A 16360-nucleotide genomic window follows, 5' to 3' on the forward strand; every position below is an offset into this window, starting at 1 on the left:
TTTATACTTAATTATATCAATGTAATGATGGCATAGATAATTCGAATGTACACTTGTAATCTTAAAGGGGTAACTCTATGCCATCATTCTAAAATTACTAGATCAATAATTCTTCAAGAGTAGCCAATAGATTTGGACAAGTAATTTGAAACTAATAATTTGGAGCTAACAATTTGAAACTAATAATAGTTTTAGGGAAATTTTTTACTCTTTCTTTCTTTTTCTATAACAAACTCATTACTTTTTTTTACTATTATGAATAATATAGATAATTCAGTGATTCAGTTGCTTCAAGACATTCAAGACGCGCTTATTTCTCTAAAGAATGGTCAAGAAGCATTGGAGAAAAAACAAGATGCAATACAACTCGAAATAACAAGTCTTCACAATGAATTGAAAGATCGAGAACTCCCAGATAATACTATTGTAGCTTCTGTCAATGTAAGTAAATACTATAATAATTAAAGCCTTGTCAATTAATATCAGCTACAATAGATATCTACTGACTCTATCCCAAGACCAGTACCAAACATCTGTAATATAAATTCCAATCATGTATTACAGATGATTGAGCAAGACCTAGGAATAAGTCCAACCGCAGAAGTCAAGGGGGCTATCAACACTTGCACCAAGCATATTTGTGATCAGCTTGCTGCTCTTTCGTCTGTTCAGATTCTCGGGCCCAATTCAAGCTGAACATCTATCCCTCAAGAGGACCGGACCAGAATGTGTGTCAGTCATTCACACGCGCTCAAGAAGTATGGAATTGATTTCACCAGATGTCATAAAAACTGGGCATCAATCACAAAGGTTAGTCAGTTATGGAGAAGTCGTAGAAAGCAACACCTTTCTGATAAGTTCATATCAGGTAGGTATAATAAACTGTATACTAAATATAAAAATATGAAATTATTCAAATGATATTTAGCCAATACAATTAATGAATAAAGAATTGTTCTTTTTATAACAACTAATAAAAACATTTTTAAATAAAAATCCTCTATGAAATAAAACTTTTTTGCCTAATTAAAACTGTGCACAAATCCGAATATATATGTTGTGGGGAGAAAATAAAGCAAAATATAATATAGACAAAAGAATTTGTGAGAACTTGTGTAGGTTGTTTATTTCAAAAGAAAAGTAAAGAATGATAAAATTCGATTCTCTTTCTACACGGAACTATCTACTGATATTTATATGTTTTTCTAATTTGTAATTCAGTGTGTGCTTAAGTAATCTTTATCACAATGTCATCTTCCAGGGGTATTGTTCTTCTGGAAAGATCCGGAAAGACCAATTGATATGATACTTCTCCAGTCAGATCAGTCCAAGAGTTTTGGTAAAGAAGAGCATTTATGCTATTGGTAATATTTTAGTATTCCGACCCAGATACTTGGGTAATGTTTCATAATATTAAATAGTTGTAGTTGTAGTCTCTCAATTAAGTATTTGTATAATAAAAGAAATATGTAGATGAAATATAATGATGCCATATATATAATGTATATGTATTTGTATATCCCATGTCATGGTGATAATAATAAATAATCAATTATGTATATGATGATCTGTGTATTAGATAATATCATAAAGGGAGATCCGTTTGACTGGAATAGCTGAGGATATTATTTTATCCTTCAGTCTTACTCTCAGATTCAGCAGTAATCAATACTCATTCACAACAATATATAAATGAGAGCTATTTAAGAGAATGTTTTTGTTGAAATGACCAATATAATTTAAGCATATAGTATGATAGAATGTATTTTATCCAATTAAAATAATTGTAAAACTAAAATAATATTTTATTGCCAATTAAAGAACTTTTTTCTTTCATTCATACCAATAGAAACCTTTTTCTATTCTTTTACTACCAATTAAAATAAGGGTATAGCAGATGGGTAAATATAGCGGGATATGAATAAAAGCTAACATCAATAAGCTAATGGCAATTAAAATGTATTACTTAAAAAAGAACTAGAGATTCTACACACCCACTGAGATTTTTTTAAACTCAATGTCCAAGCTAGATTTAAATTTGGCCTGACTAAAATTTCCTAAAGCGGAATATGAAGTGTCCGCTCGAATTTACCATAAATGGAAAAAAGGATGGATACAAAAAATCTGAAAAATGGGGGGTCCAATAATTGCAATTATAGGGTTTCAAAAAATGTTTAAAAAAAATGTTTCAAAAAAATGTTTTTATTTAGGTTTCAATAAAAAATAGTACTAGGATTACGCGTTCTATATACTAGTAGCTAGTCTAGTGTAGCAGCCTCTCTTATGCAATAGATTGGGAGATAGACATGGTAAAAGTAAAGAAGAACGACTATTAAACAGAAACAGTATTAGTGTTATGACCTTTGAAGTAAATAATATGGTAAATTACCTTTTTATACTAGACAGACAGTGATATATGAGACTTACCTAAAGAGATGAGAGTAAAGTTATTAATAAAAGTAAAGGAAAAGACTGCTTATTTAGTTATGTTAGGAGTAGATACCTTATAATATCACGACAGACAGCTTAGCATAGTTTGAAGTAACTTCCTAATACAATCTCATGTTGGAATCTCCATAGAATCTAATAAAAAATATATATTAGTATCAATATGAAGTAGGGCATAATAAATATATTACTTACTGAGGGTGTTTAGTATGATGGATGCTATCATCTTGTTAGATTACGCTTGAAACTTACCTTTCAGTCATGAGAAAAAAAAAGAAAAAGAAGGAAACAAGTAAACAAAAAAAAATTAGCTCACATTATTTCACATGATTTTTTTAGCAGTCATTTTTTGCATGATTAAAGATATGGTACCTCAAATTAGTTTACGTTTTTCTACATCTTTCGTTCCAAAGATTTTTAAACATGGAAAATCACTTCACAACAAAGAGGAACACATTCCTCACACTGACGGCTACAGACAACTGAACATTTGTGTGCACCGTCTGTGAAACCAAAAGAGTGTTAGGGTCCTTGCAAGGCCTCAGAAGACATTATACAAAAAAACATCCAAACGAAATGGGGGAGTATGAGAAACTTCTAAAAAGAAGGTAAGTTAATCCTAAAAGTAGGATGAAAAATACTATATAATGTAAAGCTGAAATTGAGCATACTTTAACATTAGACCTGCTATGTTTGATGGCCCTTCTTCTTCTGCAAGCACTGCCACTGCCACTACCACTGCCACTACCAACCTGAACAGTAATAATGGACCTGCCCCAATGGAATTTATTATTGAAAACCCTCAGGACACATATGGCTATGAAATCTCTGACGAAGACGAATATAATGATGATCACATTCTATCATAAGTAAAAATTAGTAATGCAATATTGAAATAGATAATAACCTGTTTTTTTTTGCTGAACAGTGATTCATCAGATGACTATGATGAGACCACTGACAATGAAGACACGGACACCAGAGTAGAATATGATAGCCAGGATCATATCGCTAGAATGGCAGCAGAAATGAGAACCTTCCAATCTCTTTCTTATGCCATGAATGCCTACTCAAACAAAGACAGCAGCAGACAGACATCGTACTGGCCTGATGACTTTGCTGACATTGTTACTGGACCCACCCGTCTGTTTAAATCGAAAGTAGAGTTTATCTTACATGCTCTCTTCTACGGCGATAAAGATCTTGCCTCAGAAAGATCTATCAAGAAGATCATGTTTGCCATGAAGATAGTCTTGGACATCCGTAAAGAATCTGGAGTAGCACTGGATTTTCCGACACCAAATGCTGTGATTAACTATCACAAGCAGAAAAAGAACCAGATCCCTGTTTTTCCTACTGCCAGTTTCGATGTTGTGAACCAAGACAATGAACGACATGTACTTTGGATGAACAAACCGTCCAATTACATCAAGTTTATCATGACATGTCCCAGAAAATCATCTCAAATCTCGGCCCTTCCTGACTTCATGGAAAACCAGCAGTTGAATCTCAACCAAGGCGAAAAGTGGAAGGAGAACCCATTGCTCCAGCACCCAATGATCACTTCAAACGGAATGAACTACTGGGTGGGTGATGTTGTCAAAGTCCAAGGCTCCCCAAACTGGTATCTCCTTAAGAAGTTCTTCACCAAGGACGGATCCATACTTGCCAATGCGTTCCAGGTTTATGGTGGCCACGATCCTCGGCTGAACCATCCTGATGATACACACTTCCTGCGGTTTGGAAACTCTACGAACTTTGCTGTCTCTACCCTGAAGTATACCATTGAAGTTGATAGGATTATGTCTACTGTTCAAAAAGACAGCAATCTTTTCCTTGGACGTGGTTTCTCTGTTTCTTATTGCCCTGCCAAAATTGTCACCTATGCTCTTACTAGTGTTCAATCTGACTTGTGGCTCAACAAATCCCGTGTTGAAGAATTCAAGAGAAGACTTCTAGGCTCTGGTTTGATGAAAGTGGTTGTCTGCCCACTTAATCTCTATTCCAATGATACCTCTGGTAATTCAACAAAGCAGTACAACAAGTATGACAGTTACTTAATGTACTTTGCTGCGTTGTCACTTGAGACAAGAAACAAACGAGAAAATGCTCTTTTCATTTGTATCTCAAATCATATACTGAATGCCATTGAGATGTTGCCCCATATCGTCAATGACCTCGTTAGGCTGGAGAAAGGTATTGAGATGTATTCTGAGGATTATGGTGAAGTAGTTCTTGTCATTGCGCCCCTGTTGCTCTTTATGGATGACAACCCTCGTCAATCTCAGCTTGCCATGCATAAGGGAACATCTGCCAAGAAGTTTTGCCAAAAATGCCTCATACCTTTGCCTCATATTGAACAGGGTTCCATCCCTGACACTCCGCCATATTCTCCAGTTGACCACCATGGGTCAGAAGAAAGAACGAGGGATTTCTTGTGCGCCTTTGCCAATGCTGATTCCCAGTCAGAGCTATATCTCAATGGGTGCGAATTGAGTTATATCAAGAATGAAAGTGAGGAATTTCTTAGACTCGAAGCCTTTGACCCTACCAAAGACATGCCTGTCAAAATTCTCCACATTATTCCTCTTGGCCTGACGAAATACTAGATGACTTTTCTCTGGAAACAGAAGATGCTGACTACAAGTGAAAAGGGGAGACTCCAGGAAGCTCTAAACTCTTACAAATCTTGTAAGAGTTACAGCCAAACATTCAGGAACAAGCTTTGCCACACTAGTTTGTTTGTTGGACGCGATTTCAAGGAATTGATTCAAGTCCTGCCTGGAATTATGAGCAAGCTCTTTAGTGACAAACCATCGGCAAGTTTATTCATTAAAGCCTTGCATGCATTAGGCCGCCTGTCGTCTTTGGTGTATATGCATGGAGTCGACCGGTGCTTTGACTACTATATTGCCCAGATAAAACACACTGTCACTGATGTAACGGATCTGCTTTTTCAACTGGATGTCTAGATTCTCCAAAAAGGATTTTCTAAGCAAGACTTCACGTTCAAGCCAAAGATCCACCTTCTGCATCATATCACTGACGACATTGTTCGTTTCAGTTCCGTGCTGCAATACAAAACTGAAAACGGTGAACAGTTCAATAAGTTCATCTGCGAACATTTATTCAAGACCAACTGCCATTCCACCTCTTGAGATGTCGCTACAAGATTTGGCAAGCAATTCATCTGTTGGCATCTTTGTAATGGAGGATCGTATGTCATAGAGAAACTAGCTGGTAATGGAACAAGATCTGTGAGAAGTTCAATTGGTGATTTTGTCAAGCTGGCCCCTGTCAATTTCCCAGGCTTTAATCTCCATTTCTTTGGTTCTCGTGTCAACAGTGACAATTCCGGGTTGTCAACTCCCACTTTGTGCGATACACTTGCAGGTGTTTTTCAATCAAATGGTCAATTATTCCTTGGTCAGATAAAGATCGTTCAAGCAAGAGACTCTGCAGACAGAATGAGGAAGGCGTTCTTTATGCAAAAGTACCAAATTGTTCCAAACAGCAATATAAATTGCATCTATACCCCAGCCGTGGTAACAGACAATTACAACAACATTGTGGTTCTGCCCCTTGGAGGCCTGGTTGAAGTCAACAAAGATGAAATCAACATTGTTCAGGCTGTTGATATTCACTTGTCCATCGGGTCTTCCAATAACCAAAAGTTCCTCAACATTGCAAAATTTGGCATGTTCTGGTGGATGTTGATGAACATTGCAAAAATCTATTAAAAAAAATGACTTATCAAAAAAAAAGTATTTTTCCCAATGGGGTTTGTCCAATAAAATCTCTTCTTTTCCAGCTCTCTTTGCTTCTCCCCCCATTTCAGATTTTTGTACCATTTAAAAATTTATCATAACACTTAAAACATTACACTAATCCACTTTTGGCTCATTTATATCAAATTCGTACACCCAAATCTGAGCCTTAACAGGTTCAACTTAAAATTGGAACTCTAAACCAATAGAAACAGCTGTACCGTTAGAAATTACCATAAATGAAAGAAATGTCAGTAGGTGTGTACTGCAATTCGCAAGAATCGCCAGCTCAATCCCAAGCTGAATCTCCAGCTGAATCCCCAGCGGAATCCCCACTTTTTTCCCATAGTGTATGTAAAAACACGTAATGAACAAACTTTTGTTGGTAAAGTAGAGTAAGAAACAATGCAAAGGACGTGATCTCACACTTATTCAAAATCGATTTAAAAAATTCTCATTGATCTACTAGCTTTTAATATCAATATTACAACTTGTAGAAATGTTTTTAAAAAAAACACTAAGGCATTCTCTCTCAGTTTGTCTTATTTTTATAAGTTAAAGAGGTATGTTCTAATAGCATATAATTGAAATTACAGCTGTAGCTTATTAAAAAAATATGTTTATATATTTATATCTTCATTAGGTTGAGTTGTGCCTTAGAAGGTTGCCTTTGCTAGGCATTCTTTACTAATATTATGTAAGAAACAAAAAAAATGTATATTTTTTCTTATTTGAAATTTTGACAAAGTTGTTTTATATGCTGAAAATTATTGCCTTTACCAAATTTTAACAGAATTATTTTTTCATTACACAATACAGCCTCCACATTTTCTTATTCAATGTTTTGTCTTACTTGAACAGCTTTTTGTTGTGATCAAAAAAGTTTGAAGTCGGACCAAATCTTCTTTCCTCCTTTATTTGGAAGAAAAAATATTCAACTCACAAAATTATAGAAAGAAAAATTCTCTAGGCCAATAATATTGTTTGGGTACCATATTCTACCATATTTGGCTTCCAATTTTTGTAGTAGTAGAATTTTTTGTTTTATTTTGATTTTTTTGGTGATTTTTTAATTATTATAGGCCAAAAATGAAGTCACAATTACAAAAAACACCCCTTTTTTCCCATAGTGTGAAGTCATTTTTTGGTTACTCAAATCAACCCCCAACTTTCCTTAATAAATCCTTTGTCTCACTTGAATACTTTCTGACTTCCCTAACAGTTTTTTTTCTTACTTTAAAAGCCCACAAGTAGTACTGAACTTAATTTTATTCTTTATTCAGATGAAAAAAATTGAGTACAAAAACAAATTACAATATTTTGGCCTCTAAGTCAATCATATTGCTTAGGTGCCAATTTTCACCCAAAATGATACCAAAAATGTCTGGTGGTGTTTTGTTGTGATCAAAAAAGTTTGAAGTAGAACCAAACCTTTCTTCCTGCTTTATTTGAAAGAGAAAAGATTCAATTCACGAAATTACACAAAGAAAAAATATCTGGGCCAATCATATTGCTTAAGTACAATAAACAATCATATTTGGTTTCTAATACACTTTTTCTGGAAATTATTGGGGCAAAAATAAAAATCAATTTGGTGCACAAACAAAAATAAATTTGGTGCAAAAATGGAATGCACCAAATGCACTAAAAAAGATGAATTAAGCAGAGAAATAGTAAAAAAATTGCACCAAATTTTATCTTTGTTTTTGCACTAAATAATTTTTTATTTTTGCACTAAATTTATTTTTATTTTTGCACCAATAATTTCTGGAAAGAGTGTATCTGTGGTAGTGTACTGTCCTGAATTATTTCTTTTTTACTATTTTATATTACATTTGAGCTTGTGAAGTCCCACACAAATATAAGTGGTGTAGAATAGTGAGACTATTTTCTGGTTCGAACCTCAGTAGCCTGTCTGTAGGGAGAGATGGGTTTTGCACAAATCCTTAAATTGTTGTACCATTTATAGGACGTAGGATAAGATTCAAGGTCACTGACCATCTTAATAAAATCAGTTCTTTTCCTTTATTTTGTTGTAAGAGGGCATCTTGAGAGATCCCTGAGCAAGAATAGAGAAATAAGAGCCACCTTTTGTTGAGACAATTGCTGATAGTACTGAGTAAAATCATAAAAACTGACCACGTTACCATTTATCCCATCCCTGTGAGCCATAACCACGATATCACCAAAGACAACCTCTATTAGCTACATCCAAAATCACTCAACACCTCCCCTCCTCTTCACACTTTCAGATCACTTGTCAAATTCTTGTTCTTGAACTGGACCCCCCCCCCCCCCCCCCCCCCACATCCATCGCTCTTGAAATCCTTTATATATCCCCTTTGCCCAATATTAGAGAACCCATTAAGATGTGATATTTTCAAAGACTGCTAAAAAAGAATTATTAGTGAAACCCAGTCAAAAAAAAGAAAAACTCAACCACAGTTGATGAAAACATAAGTATTGTGACAAACATAAGAGAGATACATCTTAATAAACTTGGCTTTCCAAGACTTTTTCTCTTAAGTAGATATATAGAGACGACTCTTGACTATATTATGTATATGTTTGAAGGTAAAGAAACAAGCTCAAGTCTTAATAAGAACTTGGTGATGAAATGGAGTGAAAAACTAGAAAACTCCCAATTTTTCACTTCATTTCATCACTAAATGGCCTCCCTCAGTAAAATTTTACGTCTTTTCATTGGAATTTCAATCGCCGCGTAAAGCAAAAGTGAGTGAAAATTCTAAATTTTCACTTGACAATGAGTTCTCTATTACAGTGGAATTATTTTTATTTTTTACTATGCGGCATTTCAAAATTAGGACACGAAAATAATTTTGAGGCTGTCCTGAACGCTATATAATATAAATATTCAAAACTGGTTATTACCAGATAATCCAAAAAGGTCTTTTTGGTAATTCTTAACATTATTTGAATGATTAAGTGAATAGCTTTTTATTATTTTTATACTGCATAGGAAGTGGGCAAACGTTTTTTTGTATTCATTATAAAAAATGATTAAGTAAAAAGTGGGATATTTAAAAAGCGCCTTTTATATAACATTAGAAGCTAAATAAAATAAGAAAAATTGAAATTGAAGCATATTTTTATACATGTGTGTTTATAAAGAAAAGAAAAAAAGCATGCTTAATAAAAACTCACCTTTTAAGCCAGCCTTAGAGCCCTGAAAACCGTACTAAAATGTCCTACTAAAGCCGCCTTTTTACCAGTGTATCAATCAAATAAAAATTATTAAACCGTAATCAAAGAGCAGTTTATTTCCAAAAAAAAACTTTGTATATGAGTGTGCCTTTACGTACACTTCACTCTTAAACCCGTCCAAAATAATTAGCGTACTCTTGTGTGTATATTTATCTATGAGTACAAATCAATATTGTTATTGACGCAAGACCATCATAAACTAGTGCAAAATTCCATTGATAATATAAAATTAGTTAATAAATAATGGTGTCTTGGGTGTATAAAAAATGCCTTTTTTCCTTTTCTCTCTCTTTAATTCTTTATATCGAGCCACCATCCCATGGAAGAGGACCGTCGAAGATTTTGTTATTGGTAGGGCAATGGTTGAGTAGATCAACCAGAGCAGGACATGAGTATCGATATGCATTTCTATTTATATCGATTGGAACGAATTTAATAATTTATTCAGTAACATTTTCTTATTTTGCTTTAATTGATTTCTTTCTTACCTTCGTCGAAATGGATTTCTATCCAATTTCTTCTGTCTTAAGCCATCACGACAACCGTAAATATCATTTTGGAATGGTCCATAAGAGTTGAGTTCTTCTCCTGTTATCCATTCCGACACACCCCCAGGGTTGTAGGGTGGATCGATTCCAATATACTCAAATCTGTTTCCCCAATTTAAATTTAAATAGCTTAATTGAGTATCTTACACCAAGGTAATTTATTTATATGATTTATTAACTTTACCTTTCTATCGGATAACGCACCGACGCACGATGAATGTCCAGAAACCGCTTCCGCTTAAACTCAAATCCAATCACCGTCACCCGCGACGGATACTGACCGGTGATCTCCGAGAATCGACAGAGTGAAAATAGAAGGTTTTCCTGAGAATCTCGAGCAAACTCCTCAGTAACAACTCGATCCATCAAGTTTTGTTGTGTAAAATTAATATTCTTTGTAGATAGTATTTCTGCAATCTCCCAGTATGACTGAGCTTCTGAACGTGGACCAGCTAAAGGACGTGTTTGACCACTATATCGATAAACAGGTAAAAGGTTTAGTTAGTGAAAACGAAACGAAGATAAATTAGGTACAACTTAACAATAACTACATATATATATATATATATATATACTAGCACAAACATTTATAAATAAACTTTACCCTGTAAAAATCAAGAGAGATTCAGGATCTTTTTCTGCAGCAACTAATCCACGGTCGATGTGTTGAATGAATGTAGGGACCTGACCATTCTTTTGGAATGATTCAAGAATCCAGTAATCATCCTGGGTAACACTGTTAAAGTCTGGGGGTCCAGAATAGATGGCGTGTCCAGCGACGATAATGGCGTGATTGAGGTCAGGTAATGGAGGAGCTGGAAGAGGGTCGTTTGAAAATACTAGGTTGGGGATGGTCTGGGAACGATAGTGGGTAAAATTAAGGAAAATACTGACAAGAAAGAATGACATTAATATGATCCAGGGGAGCTGACGCTTAGATGAGATGATGCGCCGCCATGGATAATTGTTTTGGGTCGAAGGAGCAGTAAATGAAGTAGTGTCAATGTGCAATGGCAAGATAGATTTCCGCTTGCTATTGCTCTGTGTGTGAGGCATGACCAGGACAAAGGGGGTTGAAGGCTGACTTTCAAAAAGATTAAGCAAATGTGAATGGTTGGGAAGTGACGGACGGATCCGTGGCTTGGAAGGAAAGTGATCCTAATGAAAGTACCAAATCGAGAAAGGCGGTGATTTTTTCCAAATCAGGAATTTGTCTTGATCGAGGGATGAAGTCTTGACAGATGATATTTTCATAAAAAGGGGGAAGTTAAAGGGAGTTGGCAAGCATTTAAGCACCTTTTTTTTTCTTTATAAATAAAGGGATTTAGCTTTCAAGAGTTGCTTTTTATACAAACTTGTTTTTTTTAATACCTAAATACATGAGCTTTGAGCATGGTTAAATTTGTCTACCTATCATGTTATGTGTGTAAGGATCCTCTTGTAGATCCTGTAGCACTTTCTTGCGGTTATACCGTTTGTCGAGACTGTGTTGATATTATACCACAGAAAGTATTCCATTGTCCCGTTCCAGACTGTAATCAGCCATCACATCTATTCGGACGAAGCCTTCATCCCGACACCACTGTTTTCGCCATATCTCGCTTAATCACAAATACAGCCCACCCTTCTTCAGAATTATCATCACATCTTACCCAGAAATCAAGTGCATTATCAACAATCATGGAGTGTATGCATTGTCACGACCCATTTTCAGATCCAATAACCACTCACTGTGGCCACACTTTTTGCCGTCTATGTGCCTTGTTCCTCAAAGCAACTAAAAATCATTGTTCAGCGTGTAAACTCCCATTACCTCGTTACACTTCTCTTGTTAATCAGCCAAGTAACCGCATGATAAGTCAACTAAGCAAGAAGCTATTCCAAGACACTCAACGTAGAACCAGTCGCGATCTTGGAAGCAGTAATAGGCATAAATCTGTGGTGCTGTACGTTTCTCAAGCAATTATTTTACCTCACCAACGCTTTCGCCTACCCGTAATGCCTGAAGATAGAAGCCGCTTTCAAACATGCTTGTTAAAATCCTCGCGGTATGATAATGTCTGTATCGGAATGGTTTACTGTGGTACCAAGCTTAGCTTGATGGGTACCCTTGTAAAGATTCTTGCTGTCGAGCATCGATCAGACGGTATTCTATTGGTTGATTTAGCTGGCCTCGATAGATTCCAAGTCCTTGATCACAGTCCTTATATCAAAGAGGATACCGATACCAGCCTCTTAGCTACAATCAACATCCTACCTGAAATCCACTTATCTGAAGATTGCGTTGGGTTCCAAACTATCACAGACACAGAACTTAGCTCGCAGTCATCTCTTACTGAAGATGAGACTAATGAAGAGAGTTCATTGAGTGTTGATGTAGTTGAGATTGGACGCCCATTGTGGGCAGCAGATATTATGCCTCAACAAGATGACACCTTTAACTCTATTGACTTACCAGATGACGAGACAGAATCTATGACAATTACAATTCGCGACTTTATTCACCGTCTTGCAAGCCCGCCTGTGACAGGATGCAAAGCATCAACAGAGGGCTTATTTGGTCCAACATGGTTTACAAACATTCAGATCTTACATGGTGATATGCCTCCACTCTCCAGATCAGCTGCATTGTGTTGGTGGGTTTCATTCGTATTACCAATCCTGAATAAGGATAAACTGCGACTGTTGAAAACGTTACCATTAAAGAGTCGCTTGGCGCTAGTGTTGTCCTGGATTGACCGCCTGGAACAACAATGGACGTTTCGCTCAGATAGTCTACCAGTGTCAACAAAGGCTATGTAACATAAACATGAACATGAACATATTATACTATATACAGCCGTTTTTATCTTCTCCAAACAATCATTCACAAACTGTTTAAGTCAATATACAAGAAAAAAAAAGTGTAGGAAAACACACGGATGCACACACTGACTCAGACACACTACACATATATGTCTTTTGCTTGTTTGTTTGTTTTATATATAAAGAGGTTCAATTTTTGTTTAATCTATCACATTTGTTGTTGTTGTTGTTGTCGTAGTTATTATTATTATTTTCTACCAGTCGATTTGAGATGCATCTTCATCGTCGTCGGTATCTTCATTTTCAGAGGACGATGCGGCTGTCTCGGAAGCATTTTTTGGAGGTGCTGAACCAAGAAAAGAAAAATTAGATTTGTTGAACACTTTTTAAAATAATAAAATTTGATTACCCTTTGATTTGATTGTAGAAAAGTATGCGGTTAATGATGTAAAGTCTTCAGAGGGAATGAAAGTGGTGTCTACGTCTGCGATGGGGAGCTTTATTGGCTCGGAGGAAGACTCAGTATCGATATCCATACCAGCATCTTGTACCGAGTCGTTGTTGATGCGAAGGCGCATTAAGCTACCCATAAAGGTTTCAAAGATAGTTTCAACATGTGGCAAAACGTGGCTAGGAGCCTTTAGTCCAGTGGGATCTGCAGACTCTTCAGATTTGTGTCGTCGCTCTCTTCTAGATTGCTTCATAGCTTCTTCTCGAAGGTGAATTGCAGTCTTCAGCCTCAGCTCTTCCTGCTCTCTTTCCTCCTCGCGTATATCACGACGCTCACCGAACATGCTGTCAAGAATTCCCGAAGTTTCGCCAGACTCGATTGTCGTTTTTGTTGATAAATCTTCTGCTGCAGCAGTAGAAACAGCACTGGCCTTAGAAGCAGGTACGATGGCCAACATAATAAGGTCATGATTAACATCAAGGATGGTAATATTACTGGATTTAGTCTCACGATCAGCGGATTCATTTTGTGGGATCCAAGTGACAGCTGCACACCGGTGAGAAATGGTGTGGATAGCAAGAGGTAACCCTGATTTGGCTTCAAACACGAGTAATCGACTATATGTACCAACGTTGTGTACAATGGCAATTCTTCCGCTCAATGGGTCGACAGCGAGCTTATCAACAGGGCATCGGTAACTCCACCAAACGGAGCAGGTCAGCATATTCCACACATAAAAGTGTGTCTTTGTAGCTGTCAGTACATAAGGACTGTCACCCAAGAAAGCGACATGTTCAATTGCTTCATCATCACATGGTTGGGAAAGAATACCCTGAAGGGTATTTTCATAAGGATCCCAGAGAGTGAGCATTGAGCCAAATGATACAGCCAGGATACTACCATCGTCAGAGAATGCCGCTCCAGTGGCAGGACTGTCACGGTAAGCACCAACAGAGCGACAAGTCCAAACAACCTCACGCTCCGTTGATAGAACCCACACCTTAAAGGTTTTGTCTGCAGAGGTGGTGATTGCCATAGGACCGTGACGAGAAGAAGGTGAAAAAGTGAGTGATGTGATAGGCTGTGCGTGGGGATAATCGACACGGGTGTGTAGTGCGTATGATTGACTGTTAGGGTTCCACTGCCAGAATTTAAGGTAGAGTTCTACAGTTGTCTCTCCGTCGTCACGCATATCGACTGTTGCCATCCACTCACCGCGGGGTAAGAATGCAACGTGTTCTACATTAGATGTTATAATGATTTCGTTGATTTCCTTGCGTGCAATGAGGTTTGTAGGTGCAACTTCGAGGTCCATAACGTGGTGATCTCCTTGGGTGTTATAGAATTGAATACTTCCTGGCACACCATTAAGTACAATGTTATTGTTGCGTGGTTCAACCATAAGTCCGGTGGTAAGCGGCAGACGATTTGATTCAGTCTGAGCATATTGGAGACCCTGGATCGCTTGTTCAATATTTTGCGAAATAGAGTTGATGAGACGAATTGAATTGTCAGCTAGTCCAACCGAGTAGTATTTGTGGTTGGGCGAAATGTTGATCGATGTGATGCTGCCTCCAAGACGAGGTAAGAACTGTTTGAGATCTGTTTCCAGCTGCCAAATGACTAATACTGCCTCTTCACCACCAGACATCAAATAAGTGCCATCTCCCATAAATCTCAGTGCCTTTACAGGCAAATGGTGCCAATGCAACACAGACAACAAAGGCTTGTGCTCTGTACCAGGGACAAGGCAATATTGCAGTGTGATACGACCACTTTGGTGACCAATGGCGATAAATGTGTTGTCTGGGCTAAATGCCAAGACTGTAGGGAGGTCCTTGAATGTATAGCTGCCAAAAAGTTAAATTCGTGTACACAAATGCATAAATTCCTCCATGTACCTGTGTAATTCAGATTCTGAAACACGCTCTTCACCTTCAGTAACATTCCAAATTACACATTTGTTCTTTCCTGCCATCGCTACAAAGCGTCCGTCATTTGATACATCTACGCAATGACATTCTGGGATAGCTGTAATCCACCGCAATCGATCCTGAGACGTCAATGGAAGGTCACTATCAAGTGCATACCGATAGACAATTTTTTCATTCTTTTCCTTCTTCTCGGCTACTTTAAGTAATAAGTCCAAAAATCCCTTTTTTTGTCAGTTACACTTGCTTCTTTTATCTTTAAAAAGGTTAGGTAATGTAGATCAATAGTTATTTACCTGCAGAGTTTTCTTTGTTAACTACGATGTAAGCTTCTTCAGGACGCACAGCAGAAATAACCATAAATTCAATAGGAGCACCGATACGATATGTCTACCCAATAATTCCATCACCGTCTTCGTGTTAACCGATAATTAAGTCTAGCTTTAAAATCAAAGACATCTAATTTACCTTTAGAAGAATCTCGTCATTGTAATCCCACAATTTGATGGTTCCATCCAAACTTGCCGAATAAAGTTGCATGGGGTTTTTTGGGTTGAGAATTACCCGAGTGATCTTTGAATTGTGGCCTCCAGAAGCAGGAGATCGCGACAGTACCTTCACAACTGCTCCAGTGGCCACGCTGAAGACCTTAACACACGATCCAACGCATGAAAAGAAGTATCTAGTGAATTAATTAGCGTCTGGCCCAGAAAATAATACTAGGTGTATTTTTGCATTTATTCGAGGAGAATGTATACATGCAGAAGAGATAAATCACTCACTTTGAATCTTTAGTAAACTCAAAGGGAAATTCGCTAATATTTCCACCTGCAGTCTTTGTCATGACAATACTGTTCTTCGCAGTGTATTTGGGGGATTCTGCTTGAGCATTGATCGCGGCTGTGGTAGACTTGGCCCCTACACTTGGCTTAGCACGGCTTGCTTTTGTCTTTTCGTGGCTGGGCATCAGGAATAAGGTTGTTCTGATCGATCGCGCAAAGTCTAATTAGTCAACAAGGATCGACGGCGTTCAAGAGCAGTGACTGTTTTTCTTTGGTGTAATTGAAGTTGGAGTTATGCGGTCGTTTGCTCGCTTTTCTCTCTCTTTCCTTTCTCGCTTGCAAGAAAAATGCGTTTGTTGAAAGCTGCTTTTTTTGTCTGAGTAAAGGTAGAGTTGGTCAAAAA

General features: G+C 37.1%; 5 protein-coding genes across 5 annotated transcripts; 3 read left to right on the forward strand and 2 right to left on the reverse strand.

Moving 5' to 3' along the window:
• Positions 1–255: 255 nt before the first annotated feature.
• PHYBLDRAFT_151754 (hypothetical protein) lies at positions 256–696 on the forward strand (the record flags this gene model as incomplete). Its single annotated transcript, XM_018432744.1, has 2 exons — positions 256–441; positions 565–696. 2 exons carry the CDS (start codon positions 256–258, stop codon positions 694–696), a joined length of 318 nt encoding a protein of 105 aa, XP_018285189.1.
• Positions 697–3213: 2517 nt separating this feature from the next.
• PHYBLDRAFT_67281 (hypothetical protein) lies at positions 3214–6188 on the forward strand (the record flags this gene model as incomplete). Its single annotated transcript, XM_018441770.1, has 5 exons — positions 3214–3317; positions 3377–5012; positions 5058–5387; positions 5421–5541; positions 5677–6188. The coding sequence occupies 5 exons, from the start codon at positions 3214–3216 to the stop codon at positions 6186–6188; spliced, it is 2703 nt and encodes a 900-aa protein (XP_018285190.1).
• Positions 6189–9473: 3285 nt separating this feature from the next.
• PHYBLDRAFT_178373 (hypothetical protein) lies at positions 9474–10897 on the reverse strand (the record flags this gene model as incomplete). The annotated part of the gene is made up of 4 exons (XM_018437982.1): positions 9474–9848; positions 9929–10090; positions 10173–10460; positions 10593–10897. 4 exons carry the CDS (start codon positions 10895–10897, stop codon positions 9740–9742), a joined length of 864 nt encoding a protein of 287 aa, XP_018285191.1. The 3' UTR covers positions 9474–9739.
• A 462-nt stretch (positions 10898–11359) lies between these two features.
• Positions 11360–13208, forward strand: PHYBLDRAFT_85770 (hypothetical protein). Its single transcript, XM_018443617.1, has one exon. The coding sequence runs from the start codon at positions 11381–11383 to the stop codon at positions 12788–12790; it is 1410 nt and encodes a 469-aa protein (XP_018285276.1). The 5' UTR covers positions 11360–11380; the 3' UTR covers positions 12791–13208.
• Positions 12925–16185, reverse strand: PHYBLDRAFT_85784 (hypothetical protein). The gene is made up of 6 exons (XM_018443618.1): positions 15958–16185; positions 15644–15857; positions 15472–15565; positions 15146–15374; positions 13203–15094; positions 12925–13139 (listed from the first exon to the last, which is right to left on the reverse strand). Exons 1-6 carry the CDS (start codon positions 16140–16142, stop codon positions 13048–13050), a joined length of 2706 nt encoding a protein of 901 aa, XP_018285277.1. The 5' UTR covers positions 16143–16185; the 3' UTR covers positions 12925–13047.
• Between the last annotated feature and the right edge of the window lie 175 nt (positions 16186–16360).

The sequence above is a fragment of the Phycomyces blakesleeanus genome (assembly GCF_001638985.1).
Source record: "Phycomyces blakesleeanus NRRL 1555(-) unplaced genomic scaffold PHYBLscaffold_31, whole genome shotgun sequence".
Lineage (NCBI taxonomy): Eukaryota > Fungi > Mucoromycota > Mucoromycetes > Mucorales > Phycomycetaceae > Phycomyces > Phycomyces blakesleeanus.